This window comes from Muntiacus reevesi, chromosome 20 (assembly GCF_963930625.1).
Source record: "Muntiacus reevesi chromosome 20, mMunRee1.1, whole genome shotgun sequence".
NCBI classification, from domain to species: domain Eukaryota; kingdom Metazoa; phylum Chordata; class Mammalia; order Artiodactyla; family Cervidae; genus Muntiacus; species Muntiacus reevesi.
Genome location: NC_089268.1, coordinates 38,448,071 through 38,466,252, shown reverse-complemented (window position 1 = coordinate 38,466,252; position 18,182 = coordinate 38,448,071). Strand labels below are relative to the sequence as shown.

Genomic DNA, 18,182 nt, shown 5'->3' with positions numbered 1-18,182 from the left:
CCTGGAGAATTCCATGGACAGAGGAGACTGGCAGGATCCGTGGGGTTGCAAAAAGTCAGACACAACTGAGTAACTCACACACATACATCACTGTAACAACCCTAACATAATCCATTTCTTGTCAACTCCTGTCTGTGCTCTTGCTCTAAGCATCAGTGTTAAGCACATAGGTAGGCATGCATGCTCAGAAGAGAAAAGCTATCACATCAGGCTGCTGCCTTAAAACACCAAGTGTAATTTCAAATCACTGCTTGATTCTTCAACAAAATCCTAAATAAGATTCTTAGACCAACATAAACAAATTCCATTCTGAAAGAGAACTGCTGGTTGCTTTTATGTTCATAATGAGGACTGTTTCCCACTGGGGCTTCCCGGGTGGCTCAGACGGTAAAGAATCTGATGCGGGTTTGATCTCTGGGTTGGGAAGATCCCCTGGAGAAGCAAATGGCAACCCACTCCTATATTCTTGCCTGGAAAATTCCATGGACAGAGGAGGCTGGTGGGCTACTGTCCATGAGGTCACAAAGAGTTGGACATGACTGAGCAACCAACACAATGAGAACAGACACTGGGAAAGAATCTCTCTTATTGACCATTTGTGATGTAAAACATCTTGTCAATTTCCAGTTTCTACCTCTCCATTTATGTTTCTGACATTACCCAAGAAGATGGATTTATATCAGTGAGGCACTGTGCATTTATGGTGACAGGGGAAAAATAATGCTGCTGCCTAAGAATGCCCTATAATTAAAAAAAAAAAAAAAAGATACATACCTTCCAAGAACTGAACATAGTATGGTCACTTGCCAATTAGAGATCTAAATCACTTTCAATGTACAGGAGCAGACACATTTTCGTTGTCTCCTTTCCCGAAGAGAAGTGCCCTTTCTCGTTGAAACAGTCTGCACTTTTATATGTAAAGTCAGAGATTTCTTAAAACAAGCAGACCCAAAAATGCCAGAGGACAAACACCACGTAAGGAAATGTAGCACGATGTCGCCTACGCCGCTGACGGTGGAGTGGACAGGAACTCCTGTCCTCCGCTGCTGTCAAACCCCAGATCCACCCCGTTTCAAAAACACATGACTGTCTTCCCATAACTTGCCCTCTATCCTTCCCTTTTGGTAACTTTCCACAATTGCAATTATACTAAAAATGACGTAACAATCGTTCGAGTTTTATGGACAAAACCACTGGAGGAGATGTCACGAGGGCAGGGAGGGATGTGCAGGGGCAGGCAATGTGACCTGTGTGACCAGGAGCCGGGGACCGCGGTCAGCAGATATATATGAAATCAGAGCAATGGATATTCATCTCCTAGAGCCGCCATAACACAATGGGTGCCTTCAAACCAAAAAAACCTTACTGTCTGACAGTTCTGGAGGTCAGAAAGGCCAAAAGCAAGGTGCTGGCAGAGTTGGGTTTTTCTGAAAGCTCTGAGGGAGAATGTTCCCTGCTTCTCCCTAGCTCCTCGGGGCGGACGGCAACCCCCAGAGTCCCTTGGCTTGTGGCCGCATCACTCTTCTCTCTGCCTCCGTCTTCACGTGGCCACCCCTCCCTCTGTGCGTCTCTGCCTCTCTCTCGTGGATTTCTTATAAGGACACCCACCATGTGAATGTAGTGCCCATCCTAATCTAGCACGCCCTCACATTAGCTAGGTACACCTGCAAAGGTCCTGTTTCTAAATAAGAACATATTCCGAGGCTCCAAGTGGACATGAATTAGGGGAACACTCATCAAACCAGTACGTGATGACACGCTCGCATGCAACCTTCCTATATGCAAACCTGAAATGGGTCACTGCACATTCATTCTTCCTCAGTCTCTCCCCACCTCTGTCTCCCGTAATTGTGCCTGCCATCTACAGGCTCTCAGTCAGGTCTGCTGAATGATGAATGAAGGTATCTTCCAAGGCAGGACCCAAGCGCTTCCCTGGAGTGTGGATCTGATCAGCGATGGCTATGCTCTTATTCAATCTCCATCCACTATCTCCGGAGTGGTTTTCTCTAACACAGATTGAGAAGGTAACGGGAAGCAAAGATGCTTTCAAAGCAATCGCAATGCAGGATTTTCATTTTTATAATCCTGCCCCACACCCTTTTGGCGTTCTCAAATACGAGAGTATTTAACTCATCCATTTAATGAGCACCTATGACGTGCCGGCTGTTCTTCCATGGTGGTTCAGGCAGTAAAGTGTCTGCCTACAACATGGGAAGACCCGGGTTCAATCTCTGGGTCAGGAAGCTCTCCTGGGGAAGGAAATAGCAACCCACTCCAGTATTCTTGCCTGGAAAATCCCACGAACGGAGGAACCTGGTAGGCTGCAGTCCATGGGGTTGTAAAGAGTTGGACACGACTGAGCGACTTTACTTTCACTATGATGTGCCAGGAGTTCTAAGTGTGGGGAACGGGAGACACAGTTCTGGGGTTAAACCAAAAAAACTGAAGTTTGTTGATTAAACTCTAAGGAGAGTTATGACCACAATTTTGATATTACTTTTAATGCTACAACTTTGCTAATCTTTGTTGCTCGCATATTTTCCATATTTTGTTAGCCATACACATCATTTAAAAAAAAAAAAGCAGTTTGTGAACTTGTTTCAGGAAAACTGAAAAATAGTGGTCCACAATCTGGAAGGAAAGAAAGAAAGAAAGGACGCAACTCAAAGAGAAACAGGCAAAACCCAGAGGGCTGAGGGTAAGAGGAACCTTGTCCAGAAAGCCAGTCTGAGGCCAAACGAGGGTTGTGGAAATTTCAACACAACCGTTTTTGTGTTCCAAGCGACACTTCGCCTCCTGAAGCCTCATGACAGTGGAAGAGTTTGGCTGCACAACTTGGGAAGTTCCTACAAATGAGTGGTAAGCTGTAGCCCTTATTTCATTGATTACTCTCTACCAACTCAGCCCATGAAAGGCAGGTCAACCTGAGGGGAGAACCCAGGCTCTCCCTGACCTCAGACTGCCTGCATAGAAGAGAACTGAACTCCTATGGAAGTGACGTGGATAATACAAGACGTGTGAGGACGAGTGTCTCTGCTGTAGTGCCTGTTCCTCAAGATTCACAAAAAGCTGTTCCTGAAAGGGCATCAGCAGAGCACAAATTTTTCACTGATTCACCGTCAGCGTCAGTAGGTGACCCACTAGGAGAGGGGTGGCCCCCCGGGTGAAGGCCACGGTGACAGACAAAACTTTACAGGAAGTATGGAGACCCCTGCTCTGCCAGACGTTACCCTTCTGGTTGCCGGAAGTCTGGGGGAGCTGGGGAGAGGGTCTGGGGAGAAGGCCAGAGCAGCTGGGGGCACCCAATGGGGCTCATGTAGCAGCTGTTGGATTGGCCAAAAAGTTCATCTGGCTTTTTCCACAACATCACATGGAAAAATCCGAACGAACTTTTGGGCCAACCCAATGTTTATCAGCTACTATGGAAGAATTTTGTGTTATTAACTAGTAAGAGATAAAACACCAACCCTGTGTTTGGGACCTTAGAATAGGGGTTGGCAGACTTTTCTGTACAGAGCAAGACAGGAAATATTTTGGCTTCTGTAAGGTCATATGGTTTCTGTCATAACTACTCAGCGCTACCACCATAGTGTGAAAACCAGCCGCAGATAACAAATACATGAGTAAGTGTCTGGGCATGTTCCAGTATAACTACAGAAACAAGTGGAGCCTCTGTCTGTAACCAGACAGAGCCTACGGTATGTGGTTGGCGACCCCTGCCTCACAACAATGGCAGAGCTCACCATCCTATGGAGCAATCAAATCTCCAACCTCAACCTCATGAGCACAGTCTTACCAAATGATTTAACCAAGTCACTGATGATTCGTACCCGTGTTCTTGATCTTTACAGACCTCCAAGGGACTGAGTCAAAGTCAGCCATCCAACCACCGCAATGCAAATGAAGATACTCACCCAGAAAAATCTGTAGTGAGAATTCCGTAGTGGAAGATGTAGATTCGACTGATGTGGCAGATTGTAAGGTAGCCCATCGCTACAAAAAAGGAGTATCTGCAACCAAAAACACCGAGGATCAGATCACTGTGCATGCACTCAGTCCACTTTCTCTTCCTTCTCTCCCTCACCCCCACATGCGATTAGCCACAAAGTCCTATCCGGCCCACCTCCCTCCCCAGCGCATCTCTGCTCCTCACTTGCACACCCACGGCTCTCAGCCCTTCATCTTTTCTCATCTGGGCCACTGCAGCCGTTCTCAACTCCGGCAGCATGACAGAATCACCTGGGGAGTAACTGGCCCCACCCCCGGATATTCTGATTTCATTGATAAGGGTGCATCTGGCAGGTGTCAGCTCCAACGTGCAGCCAGCGCTGCGAACCTCGGACCTATAAGGTCCTGCACTCAGATCCTCCTCTTCCCAAACCATCCTGTTTACACAGTGATCTTCCTAAAATACAAATCGTCCTATTGCCAACCACTCCCTTCCTGAAACACTTTGTTCCCTTGGCTTCCATGCTCCTCATTTCCTTCCCAGCTCTCTGGTTCTTCCCAGGCTCTTGCTCAGCGAACCTTCCTCCCCGCTACTCCTTAGGTCTCAGCCGTCCCAGTGCTCTGCTCAGGACCCTCCCTCCCTTGCTGATGCCCGAGGCTCCAATTTCCACTTTCTCCTGTTCACTCCCCGGCCTCCTTCAGAGGATCGTCCTATAGCATAAACCAGCAAGGTACACACACACACACACACACACATGCATGCCATTAAAAACATTAATCAACTTGAACATATAAAGATATGTGATAATCTGATTAACCACCGTCTCCCTTACAAGCCTGAAAGTCCCATGAAAGTAGGGATGATCATGTGTGTTTCATTCACCACTAGCTGCTACTGTTGCCAGTGTTGAATGAACACACAATAAATGAATGTTTCTTGACTTAAAAGTCGCAGGGGTCTATCCCTGATTCGGGAAGATCCCACATGCCACAGGACAACCAACCCCAAGCACCACAACTACTGAAGCCCACGTGCCCTAGAACACATGCTCCACAGCAAGAGAAGCCAGATGTACCACGACTAGAGAGTAGCCCTCTCTGTCTGCAACGAGAGAAAGCCCGGGCACAGCAACAAAGACCCAGCGCAGCCATAGATAAATAAATAGAGCCGTTTAAGAAAAAAAAAAGTCTCGCTCATCCACCCCATCCCTACTCCCTACTGTCTAATCACATCAAAACTCCTGAATACAGCATTCAAGGTGCTTCACATGCTAAGCTCTACCTTAGCAGTTCCGAACTTTCTGGATCATGTTCCATGTCCACCATGTGCTAAACCACACCAGACTGCTCCCTTCCCACAATTAAATCCTGAATTTTCAGGCCAGATTTCTTTCTCCTTCCTCTGCCTGCAACTCTTTGCTGCCTCCTATGGTCTGTCTGGACACAAATTATCTGATATGGCTGAGCTCTAATGTCACCTAGCATAGTCTTACTCCATCCACCCCACCCCAACTCCTAACACAATTCACGGCTCAACTGCCTGTGTTTCTCCAGTGCCACATGCTAACATATATCATCATGACATTAAAATTACACGTCTGTATCTGTTTCCCCAATTCATTGTGACCTTGAGCACCCAAACTCTCAGCCACCGAGTGGTTCAGTTAACTATTAGTTGAAATGAACTAAACTGAGAACATTAAACACCTTGGAAGAAAAGTTATGACCAATCTAGACAGCATATTAAAAAGCAGAGACATTACTTTGCTGATGAAGATCCATACAGTCAAAGCTATGGTTTTTGCCGTAGTCATGCATGGATGTGAGAGCTGGACCATAAAGAAAGCTGAGTGCAGAAGAATTGATGCTTTTGAACTGTGGTGTTGAAGAAGACTCTTGAGAGTCCCTTGGACTGCAAAGAGATCCAACCAGTCCATCCTAAAGGAAATCAGTCCTGAATATTCATTGGAAGGACTGATGTTGAAGCTGAAACTCCAATACTTTGGCCACCTGATGCGAAGAACTGACTCACTGGAAAAGACCCTGATGCTGGGAAAGATTGAAGGCAGGAGGAGAAGGGGATGACAGAGGATGAGATGGTTGGATGGCATCATCGACTCACTGGACATAAGTCTGAGCAAGCTCCGGAAGTTGGTGATGGACAGGGAAGCCTGGCGTGCTGCAGTCCATGGGGTCACGAAGAGTCAGGCACGACTGAGCGACTGAACAGAACTGAACTGAACGGTTCAGGAGCCCATCAAAAAGAGACATAAATTCACAAGGATGATTTTCAAGCAAATGTAATAAAACTGGGAAGATGTATATTTTGATACCGAATGATGTTTTAATTCACAAATTCACATTAAAATAACTCATGAAGCCTGGATCAACCTCAGGAATAGTAAAGAAGGGATAATAAACATTCATTTGGTAGCAAGGGAAAGCAGGATGCTAAGCCAGATACAGTAAAGCATTCCACGACTTTAGCTCTCCTCATTATTTGCAAGCAAAGATGTTACCACGCAGAAATGATTTTTCCCTCCCTTGGGTTCAACCGTAACCCTTTCCAGACCAAGAAGATGGTGCAGAAAGCAAATGTTTAAGAAAAAACTCCCTTATGAGCTGAAGCACTAGAATGGAGTTAAACCTTTTCCCTCCTCCAGTATCTATTCCCCTTCCCAAGCCAGTTCACAGGGGTCAAGGCAGTAGCACAAAGAAGCTTCGAGAGACTTTTCCAGAATCCTTTCAAATCAAAAGGAGCTACACCCATGCCTTCCCAGGACCCCTCACTCAGAGAGAAAACCAAGTTCAATTCAATTATTATAATACAACCCACCTACCAAGGGTGGGGCCAAGTACTGAGTCCCTAAACAATAGAGCAATACATTCATTTCCCCCGAGAAGTCTGAATCCAGGAGCAGCAGACAGACCATGTATTCTGGGCACAGACCAACATGAGTTCAAATCCAAGCACTGGCCAAACTCACCTGCAGGTGTGAGAAGTCAGGCTAGTCATTATTTTAGGAAGGAAGGGTGTGGTAGAGATTGGAACATAAATGGTGGTAACACAATCCTCACTGACCTTCGTGGCAGTTGCAGGGGCGTATTCACTTTGTGAAAACTCACTGAACTGCAGAGACATTTGTACACCTGAGGCTTTCCAGGTGGAAAGAATCCGCCTGCCAACGCAGGAGACACAAGCCATGCGGGTTTGATCCCTGGATTGGAAAGATACCCTGGAGTAGGAAATGGAACCAACTCCAGTATTCTTGCCTGGGAAATTTCATGGACAGAGGAGCCTGGAGGGCTAACCAAGGAGCCAGACACGACTGAATGACCGAGCACGTATACCCATTCACCTCTCTGAACTTTCATCATTTTTCATCTCAGGGAAAAAAAAAAATCTGTATCCTATAGAGTTGTCCTAGAAAGAATATATTTGCCATAATGATAGGAAATAGTAAATGTAGTTGTATATTTATATACTCAATAAGAGTTTATGTATCAAAATAATGAAACATATTTAAGAGAGCTTCGCCTCAAAAGTTGGTAACTGCATCGCCAAGTTCCCACTCGAGGCCTTCCATCCAAGAGGTACTGTATTCTGTTTCAGTGGGTTCATATAAGGTAAGTGAACACCCGTGATTTTTGCCCAACAGAGTGGCCTGGGAAGGAAACAGAATCAGTACTCCACGAACTCTCTAGATAAATCCTGAATAACAGGCAGCTCTGCAGTGGGTTAGGTCCACACGGCAGCAAGTACCAGTCTTTCCCTGCCTATTCCCAGCTGTGCATAGAACACAACTCATAACTCAGGGGAAGGCAGAGGAAAACAATTCACAAAGAACCCAGCAATCTTGAAGCAAACTTAAGCTCAAACCATCCCCTGGTGGCTCAGTGGTAAAGAATCCTCCTGCCAATGCAGGAGATGTGGGTTCAATTCCTGGATCGGGAAAATCCCCTGGAGTAGGAAATGGAACCCACTCCAGTGTTCTTGCCTGGGAAATTCCATGGACAGAGGAGCCTGGTGGGCTACAGTCCATGAGGTCGCAAAGAATCAGACAAGACTCAGCAACTAAACAACAAACCCCACGACAAACCCCACATTGCATAGGCGGGAAGCCCGACACGCAGAGAAGCCACCTGGCTTTTCCAACCTCATGCCGCTGGAAACAGCCAGGTTTCCTGACTCCTGCCTACTGTTCTTTCCCAGCAGCAAGAGGAAACAACTTCTCTCCACGGGGAAATGTGAACCACTCCTGCCTTCGGCAGTACTGGCAACCACACAAGCACAGAAGGAGGAGAAGAACTTGTTCTGGCATTTTTTTCTTTCCAGTCTTATGACACGGCCCTCTGCTACCACAATGCAATCGTGAAGAAACAGCCGGAGCCTGCCTGTGAAGGGATCTCCCTACCAAGGCTGGAGGATCCCACTTCTGGCTGGAGACAGCAAGCCTGGAAATACAGCTGGACCCTCTGAAAGGTGGACCCCACCTCACCAGCGTCACACAGATGCAGGGAGAGCTGACAAATTACAGTTTGTAAGGTAGCTGGAAACCTGCTTTAGAGATGCGACATTTTTACTCATCATTTAATAGCTTCCAGTGTCGAGTGGACGAAAAGCCACACATTTTAACCTCCCACTGAAAAAAAAAGCATTTTGTCACAACATGAAGCATTTCCCAAATCCATTCTCAACAAATTATAGAAATACAGATTTCCTATTTCCCTTCTGAAGGAATGACTCTATCTCCTTTAAGGAAGACACTTAGCAGAGAGATGACTAGAATTCAAATTTCCCAAGTTCATTTGAATACGAAGTTCAATGACTATCCAAGTTAAAAGCAGGCAAAAATATTTTCCCTTGCAAACCAGAAATTTATTGGAAGTAATTACAAGACGATACACTAAAAAATTAAATTCCAATGCTTTTAAGAAAGAAAACTATTGTGCTAATAGCCTTAATCAAAGAGTTTTCCGAGGTTGAAATAAGGCGTCTGCTTTCCCAGAGAAGTCACCAAAAAGGAAGCCAACGAAGGGTGAATGTCTTTTCAAGTATATTCAGTCATTCATTCCATAAATATTTACTGAGTCTTTACTGGTGCCAGGTATTGTTCTAGGCTCTGAGGCTACAGAAGTAGAGAGAAAAGTCTTTGTTTTCACAGAGCTCACATTCCAGTGTTACTGAGAGGGTGAATTAATTCTGAGGTTTCAGAAAAACCACAGGAATCAGAGACAGTGCAAGACGGCCACTTCAGGTATTTTCCTGGATTTTCCAAGCATGCAGCCTTCAAGGTAAAATTAAATTACTTCTTCACTTTGAAGTCAAAATATAGTAAAGAATATTTCCTCCTTTTTTAACACTTCTTTGGGCATATTTAAAGTATCCAAAGTTTTGGCACATGTCACACTCAGAAAATCAGAGCCAAGTTCAAGATAACAGACATATTCATCACCCCCCTCCCCAGGCTGCTTCACACCTTTTGTGATCCCTTTCACATCTCCTCCCTGAGCCATCTCACTGCCAGTTACCCCAATCTGATTTCTGTCACTACAAATTAGTTTGCTTTTTTGAGAACAGAATTCATGAGATCTCCTTCATCCAGAATATTGATGTTGAGATTCATCCATGGCATTGTGTGTAGCAATCATTCATTCCTTTTCATGGCTGAGTAGTATTCCATACTGTGACCACTTTCCAGGTTGGTGCCATGACAAATGAGGCTGCCTAATTCTGATAAACTCTCTTTCCCCTGAGTCCCAGTTTGCATCACAGTTTGCATCATCTCCGAAGACCCCCAGCATTTAAGGTTTTCCATCCCTCCCTTCCGATACCCCAGAGAACTTAGGATATACCACATGTGGCTAATGGAGAAGGCATCCCTTCATCCTGGAAACAGATTTTAAAGATCATGAAAAACCTCACCTTGGGTTGTTCATCCTCAGGGTCTTACCTGTGAATATTGGATACGCTCGCAGTGACCATGATTCCATAACACATTAACACCAGCACAAAAAGATGCACAGAATACCTGCAGGATATCGTGGGGAGAAAGGGAGGACACCGAATGTATTTCATATTATCATATCTCTTGGCAGTCTCCACCTCCACTCCCACCAAAAAGCAAGTGATCAGTCAACTCATGTTTATTTAAGAGAAAATAAATCAAGTATTTTCATTCTATGCAAGTAAGATACCTTGATAAGACACTAGGAAGTCATGACAAAGACCTCCAACTGCAGAGAAGAGAGTTCTTTCTAACTTTAAAGTATCAAGACCAAAACTGAGCTGCCCCAGACACCATCACTTTGACCAGGGGGTGATTCAAAATACTCATCATCCTTTCTCAAATTTTCATTGGAGGAAGGGGAGCCATAAGCTACTACTCTGAACAAATTCCCTCAAGCTGGACTTCTAGAAATGTTCATTCCTAGAACTTCTTTCCTAAGAAGCGTCCCTCCCAGGGAAACTGCCCAGCTTACCTAGTAGAGAAAATGCTTTCCCTGCTAAAGAAAGACACATTCCCGTAGACGGGCCCTAAAACTATTCTTCTACTCTAAGTGCAGGATTAATGCCAGCATCTCTAGCAGTGACACAAGAAAAACACCAATAGCAATAACACTTAGGAAAAGTTCCTTGCTGGGAAAATTTAACTTTAGAGCATTCCATTTACATGACCCTGGGTGAGATCAGCAGAAGTCCAATTTTAAGAAAAACTCACTGAATTAACTTCTATTAGAGTCAATCTATTGGTTTCAGTTTCTGGAGATTCCTGCAATATCCCCATTATTTTACAATAAGAGTAAATGTCATATTTTTTTCTTCCTTAGTGTCTGGAAAATGCCAAGAGTATCTCCACAAAAACACTCAAATGATAAACATTTAGAATGTAGGAGGTTCATACTCACCAGCCAAAACAAAAGATGACAAAATAGATGCCAAAAATGGTGGCAAACGCATGCCGGACATCAGGACTGGTTTTACCAGGACTCAAGTAGAGGCGGAACCAGAAAGCAGCAAACAACGCAAAGAGCTGGCAGGCCACAAAATTCACCTATAAGGGGGAATGAGAATCAGAACCTTTACTGTCTGGCCTGTGTGTGAATCTTCTTTCCCTCCTTCTTTCAGATTCTACATCAAGATACTTCTCAAACATGGATGTTCTGATCAGTAGAGCATTCATTTGGAGGAGGTTAAAAGATAACCATACCCTCATCTGGTAGAAGAAGTGATAAAGTTTCTTCTCCAATCTTTGAGATGAGGCAAAGTTGCCTTCCCACCGACAAATTGGAGATTTTTTTTTACCGGAAAGAGCCTTAGTTGACTGTGAGGTCACTTTGCTGAGCGTCTTCCCTTACCCCCAGCCCTTAGCATTATCCTAAGATAAAGAACATATTCTTTTTGAGAGGCAGATGAATCAAATCCTTGAGGCTTCCCTCACTGTGAAGTGAAGTGAAAGTCGCTCAGTTGCGTGCAACTCTTTGCAACCCCGTGGACTACACAGGCCATGGAATTCTCCAGGCCAGAATATTGGAGTGGGTAGCCTTTCCCTTCCCCAGGGGATCTTCCCAACCCAGGGATCGAACCCAGGTCTCCCACATTGCAGGCAGATTCTTTACCAGTTGAGCCATAAGGGAAGCCCAAGAATACTGGAGTGGGGAGCCTATCCTTTCTTCAGCTGATCTTCCTGACCCAGGAATTGAACCAGGGTCTCCTGCATTGCAGGCAGATTCTTTACCAATTGAACTATCAAGGGAAGCCCTTTCCCTCACTGATACGTAAGAAATCAAATGCTTCTCCAAAATAATCATCAGCTGGTTTGCGGGGGGGGCTTTTTTAAAGATTTTTTTAATGTGGGCCATTTTTTAAAAGTCTTTATTGAACTTATGATAATATTGCTTCTGCTTTAAGTTTTGGTTTTTTGGCCCTGAGGTATGTGGGATCTTAGCTCCCCAACCAGGGATCGAACCTGCAACCCGCTGCAGGGAGTGAAGTCTTAACCAGAGAAGTCCCTCATCAGCTGTTTTTTGACTCTAATTTTTCTCATTTTAAATTAACAACAAATAAGAGCATTGCCCAAATCCAAGGGGGGTACCCCAAAGACCCTCAGAAAAACAGACAGCCCTGCATTAAACTTTTAATATCAAAACTATCTAGTTATGCAAAATAGGTACTATATTTCCTTAGAAAAATCTCAATGATCTCTCAAAAATATTTTACCTGAAAGAAACTATAAAATATTTATAATTTCCTGATATCCTTAGGTATGCAGAGTACATCATGAGAAACGCTGGGCTGGATGAAGCACAAGCTGCAATCAAGATTGCCAGGAAAAATATCAATAACCTCAGATATGCAGATGACACCACCCTTATGGCAGAAAGTGAAGAAGAACTAAAGAGCCTCTTGATGAAAATGAAAGAGGAGAGTGAAAAAGTTGGCTTAAAGCTCAACATTCAGAAAACTAAGATCGTGGCACCCAGTCCCATCACTTCATGGCAAATAGATGGGGAAACAGTGGAAACAGTGACAGACTTTATTTTTGGGGACTCCAAAATCACTGCAGATGATGACTGCAGCCATGAAATTAAAAGACGCTTACTCCTTGGAGGAAAGTTATGACCAACCTAGACAGCATATTAAAAAGCAGAGACATTACTTCGCCAACAAAGGTCCGTCCAGTCAAAGCTATGGTTTTTCCAATAGTCATGTATGGATGTGAGAGTTGGACTAGGAAGAAAGCTGAGTGTTGAAGAATTGATGCTTTTGAACTGTGGTACTGAAGAAGACTCTTAAGAATCCCTTGGACTGCAAGGAGATCCAACCAGTCCATCCTAAAGGAGATCAGTTCTGAATATTCATTGGAAGGACTGATGCTGAAACTCCAATACTTTGGCCACCTGATGCGAAGAAATGATTCATTGGAAAAGACCCTGATGCTGGGAAAGACTGAAGGCAGGAGGAGAAGGGGATGACAGAGGATGAGATGGTTGGATGGCATCACCGACTCAATGGACAGGAGTTTGAGTAAACTCCGGGAGTTGGTGATGGACAGGGAGGCCTGGCGTGCTGTGGTCCATGGGGTCGCAAAGAGTAGGACACAACTGAGCAACTAAACTAAACTGAACTGATACCCTTAGGAAAGAGCAAGGGACTTAACACAAAATATATTGAAAGGTTTAACCATTAAGTTAACCCTAGAAAAGTAATTTAGCCTTTTCAGAGTATTCAGAATGAAAACTGTAGTATCAGTTTGCTTTTAGAAGGGATCAAGGATATAGTATCTGAATAAATCCTCAACTTCAGCCTTGACAGTTTTTCATGGTACAAAAAAGCTGTGACTGTTAGTGAAATTCATCAGCGTTACTTTGCTCCATGGCAGGGCTGGAGGTAAGCGACATCAGCTCTACTCCAGCTTAACTATTTTGGTAATAAAAGAAAACAAGAATGCTCCTTATAATTCATAGGAAATTTTATTTTGAAGAATTGACTGTGCTGATTTTCCCCTCTATTTGGAGATCGCTTTCCGCAAGTCTTTCCAAAAACACGTTCCCACTACCGTCCCACCCTCACTCTCTACCTTGAAAGGCAGAGATGAGGTGAAGTTTGATCCTCTCTTGTGTGATCTGGTCGTATCTCTCTACAGACTAAATGTACAGCCAGCATCTCACATATAGGGACTTCCGGGCAGCCCAGTGTTAAGATTTCACCTTCCAATGCAGGGGGTGCGGGTTTGCTCCCTGGTCAGAGAGCGAAGATCCCACATGCCTCAGGGCCAAAAACCCAAAACATAAAACAGAAGCAATATTATAACAAATTCAATAAAGACTTTAAAAAACGGTCCACATAAAAAAAAATCTTTAAAGATAAAAATCTCATGCACACACAAATAGAAAAATAACTGTCTCAGCAAGGTTCTGAATGTAAAGGAACTAGCAACTAGAAAGTCAAAGTTACAATCATCTGTAGGTGATCAATCACACGTTCCTTCCCTCTCTCAGTCCAGGGACCAGCCCACAGTGGAACGTAGTGACTCAGAAGCGCAAACAAGGAGAAATCTGCTCCATTCTTTCTGGCTGGCCAGTAATCCTGAGCATCCCTGGCCATGAGGAGTGACTCAGAAAGGCTACCCACTCCAGTATTCTGGCCCAGAGAATTCCACGGACCGTATAGTCCATGGGGTCACAGAGAGTTGGACACAACTGAGTGACTTTCACTCACACTCAGAGGCTAGAACAGCAGCTCTCACAAGTATGGCTTCAGCCCAGCAGCCTCACCTGTGTTAGAAGCACACACTCTCGGGCCCCACCCCTGGCCTATTAGCTATGTCCAGGGTGGGCCCAGCAATCTGCATCTATCACAACCCCCGAGAGCCTGTGCTGCACACTCAAGCTGGAGAGCCACTGGGCTCGAGGAGAAAGAAGGCAAGATCTCTGCCTGCAGGAGCTTATAGTCTACCTGGCAACAGAACACAGATAATCCATAAGTAAAATGACATTAACACTGTGTGCCCTTTACACGCAAAGTAAATGAGAAGTTCACGGTTAAGGAGGGATGCGATTCAGATGGACAATCAGGAAATAAATGAAAATTGAGGAATGTTAGGAACATTTAAAAATACCATTGCCTAGGCCCTACCCTCAAGCATTCTGATGTAACTGGCCTGGCAACAGGACTTTTCAAAGCATTCAGGTGATTCTTCTATGCAGGCAGGATGGATACAACTTGGTTTAGAATAGAGTCCTACAGAGGCACCCATTACGAGCTGGACTTTTCCAGAATGAAAAACACAGGAGAGGGAGGTTGGACTGTGCAAGTTATGGGCAAGGAGGAAGTGAAAGAGATTTAAGAGTGATCAAAGCCTGCATCCATCAGTCAGCCAACCCCAAGTCTCCTGAGCTGGGCTGGTTGTCTTCAAGACCCCTCTAAACCTATCGTCAAGGAACAGCGGGCCTCACTTTGGGAAAATCACATCTGACTTTGTTACCCTAGGGATTGAAAAAGAGAAAAAGACGACTCACTTGGCCATGGGAGCAATCTGCTATTTTTTATAATAGTCACCATAATATCATGTGTAACCAACAGAAGGCCCTCGTTCTGCCACTGAAAGATCAACTGGCTGGACTTAGGTAATTCATGGGTTAATTTCACAAACATTTACTGACTGACTCCATACATAGGATACTGGGGACAGTGAGCAACACATTGTCACTACCCCCAAGTAAAGAAGAGGAAACTTTCATGCTCTGGGTTTCAGTTCCTTTTGAAGTGGTCTTCCATCCCTAATGGATTCTGATTCCACATCTAACCAGAATCTTTTCCCTGAACTGTCGGTGCCCAAATGCAACACTTCACTATGGATTAAAAGTTTCCCCCCTGGACACAAACACAACCCACCCCTCCACCTTCTTCCCAGCGGTGAGTCTTAGCCAACCCTCAGATGGCGAGCTGAGGGTTCCAGAGCAAACTATTCTAAGGCGAAATTGAAAACACACAACGGCAGCACTTAGTTCTAGCAGGAAGGTTCTAGCAGAATTGCTTTTCAATTACTGGAGGTAATCTAGTAATCTAGTTACTAGGTAATCTAGTACTAATTACTAGGTAATCTAGTAATCTAACATCCTAAAAGGTACATGCTGAACCACAATTAGATACCACTTCACACCCATTAGGATGGTGATTATTTTAAAAACAAAATAATGAGCATTGGCAAGGATTTCGAGAAATTAGAACCCTTGTACACTGCTGGTGGGAATCGAAAATGGTACAGCTGCTAAGGAAAACAGTACGGTGGTTCTTCAAAAAATTATAATACAGCAATTCCACTTTTGGGTGTATACCCAAAAGAACTGAAAGCAGGGTCCTGAAGAGATACCTGCCCACTAGGTTTAGAGCAGCATTATTCACAACAGTCAAAAGACAGAAACAACCCAAATGTTTATCAACAGATGAATGGATAAGCAAAAAGTGGTATAGATACATACAATGGAATATTGTTCAACCTTAAAATGGGGGAAATTCTGACACATGCTACAACACAGATGAACCCTAAAGATATTATCCCAAGTGAAATAATCCTGACACAGAAGGACAAATATCTGATTCCACTTATATAAGGTACCAGGCTTCCCTCATAGATCAGCGGGTAAAGAATCCACCCGCAATGCGTGAGACCTGGATTTGATCCCTGGGTTGGGAAGATGCCCTGGAGAAGGGAAAGGCTACCCACTCCAGTATTCTGGCATGGAGAATGCCATGGACTGTGTAGTCCATGGGGTCACAAAGAGTTGGACATGACTGAGCGACTTTCAGTTCACTTCATATGAAGTACTTAGAAAAATAAAATTTATCAAGACTGAAAGCAGAGTGGTGCTTGCCAGGGACTGAGGGGTGGAGAGAAGAGGATTATTACCGAATGGGTATGGAGTTTCAGTTTTACAAGATGAAGAGAGTTCTGGAGATGGATGATTTGGTAATAGTTGCATGACAGAGTGAGTGTACTTACTGCCGCTAAATCGTACTACATGCTTTAAAACGGGAAACCTTGTATCATGTATACTTTACTACAGCTTTAAAAATATACACAGGCTGGAGCATGATGCCCATTTCTTTGCGTTTCCGAGTTTATATCAATACTGATAGCTTGTAGGAACTATGACCATCTCTGCAGCCAAGAGTAGCTACCTGACAACAACTCATATACAAACATTATTGGATCTTTGCTCCTCTCCTCTCTGAAGGGTTAACAAAACTGGACATTATATTTTACATATATGTATGTTACATTTTAGAAATAAATCCACAAAGGGGTTTGACTTAATCTATGGGATCTACTCCCAAATAATCTCAAAGGGAGGGAGAGTGGAGTGAGTATAAGTCAGTGGCCCCGACTCAGGATGGTGTGTCCCCAGGGGACACTTCCTGTTGTCATAACCAGAAAGCGGGGAGGGGTGCAGTGCTACTGGCATAGTAGGTGGAGGCCAGGAATCCTGCTAAATATCCTACAAGGCACAGGACAGCCTCCCATCCAAAGACTCTTCCAGTCTAAAATGTCAATAGCGCCAAGGTGAAGAACCCCTGGTATCGATGAAACAAGGCTGGCCATGAGTTTAAAACCATTGAGGCGGCGTGTTAGGCACATGAAAAGTTTGCTCTACTGTTATCTCCACATTCACCTTTATGTTTAACCTTTTTCATAATAAATATGTTTTTAAAATGATACAGTTTTGGGACTTCCCTGGTGATCCAGTGGCTAAAACGCTGTGCTCCCAGTACAAAGGGTCTGGGTTCAACCCCTGGTCAGGGAGCTAGACCCCACATCCCACAATGAAGACCCCGTGTGTCGCAACCAAGATCCGTCACAGCCAAATAAATTAAAAAATATTTTAAAAAATAACACAACTCTGGAAGACAAGTCACTGACCTGAGATAATACAAATTTTAAACCCTAGTGATTCCAAGTAGTTGAAATGAAGGTTTCTTTATCCTCATCAGAGAAACAGCTAAGTTAGTGGTGAAATACATATTAATATAGGAACAATCCAAAACAGTAAAGGGATGATGCCTTCCTAAATAGGAAAAGAACCACCTTTTATGAAATGATCAAACTCCTGAAAGAAGAAAGCCAAAATTGTCACAAATACAAGAGAAAAGGATTCCCCTTCAATTATAATCAAATTAAGTACTTGTCACCTCCCGGTCCCTGACCAGAAATAGAACCAGGGCTTCCTTCCCCGATGGCTCAGTGGTAAAGAATCCGCCTGCCAATGGAGACACGAGTTTGATCCTTGGGTTGGGAAGATCTCCTAGAGTAGGAGATGGCAACCCACTCCAGTATTCTTGCCTGGAGAATTCCACGGACAAAGGAGCCTGGTGGGCTTGTGGGCTACAGTCCATGGGGTCACAAGTGTCAAACATGACTTAAGAGACTCAACAACAGTCTCCTGGGCTGCAAGACCTGGCTTCACCACTTACAGGTTGAAGAGTTACAAAGCTCATTTCACCTTGGCTCCTAGTGCATGTGGTGGAGGTAATAACAGCAGCACTAGGGACTTCCCCATTGGTCCAGTGGTTAAAACTCCAACCTCCTAATGCAGGGTTCAATCCCTGGTCAGGGAACTAAGAACCCTCATGCCATGTGGTATGGACAAAAAAAAAAAAAAAAATAGTAGTAGTCCTTCTCAAGTTCCTTTATGGACTAAAGAAGTTAATTTAGAAGATCACTCAAATGATC

General features: G+C 44.2%; 1 protein-coding gene across 1 annotated transcript in view; it reads right to left on the bottom strand.

The window, feature by feature from the left end:
* Positions 1-18,182, bottom strand: part of MBOAT1 (membrane bound O-acyltransferase domain containing 1) — a 111,824-nt gene that overhangs the window by 40,916 nt on the left and 52,726 nt on the right. Inside the window, exons 2-4 of the mRNA XM_065912214.1 lie at positions 10,858-11,003; positions 9,903-9,980; positions 3,915-4,010 (exon numbers count right to left, since the gene is read on the bottom strand). Of these exons, the coding sequence (XP_065768286.1) occupies positions 3,915-4,010; positions 9,903-9,980; positions 10,858-11,003 (320 nt within the window). The remainder of the gene's footprint in view (positions 1-3,914; positions 4,011-9,902; positions 9,981-10,857; positions 11,004-18,182) is intronic.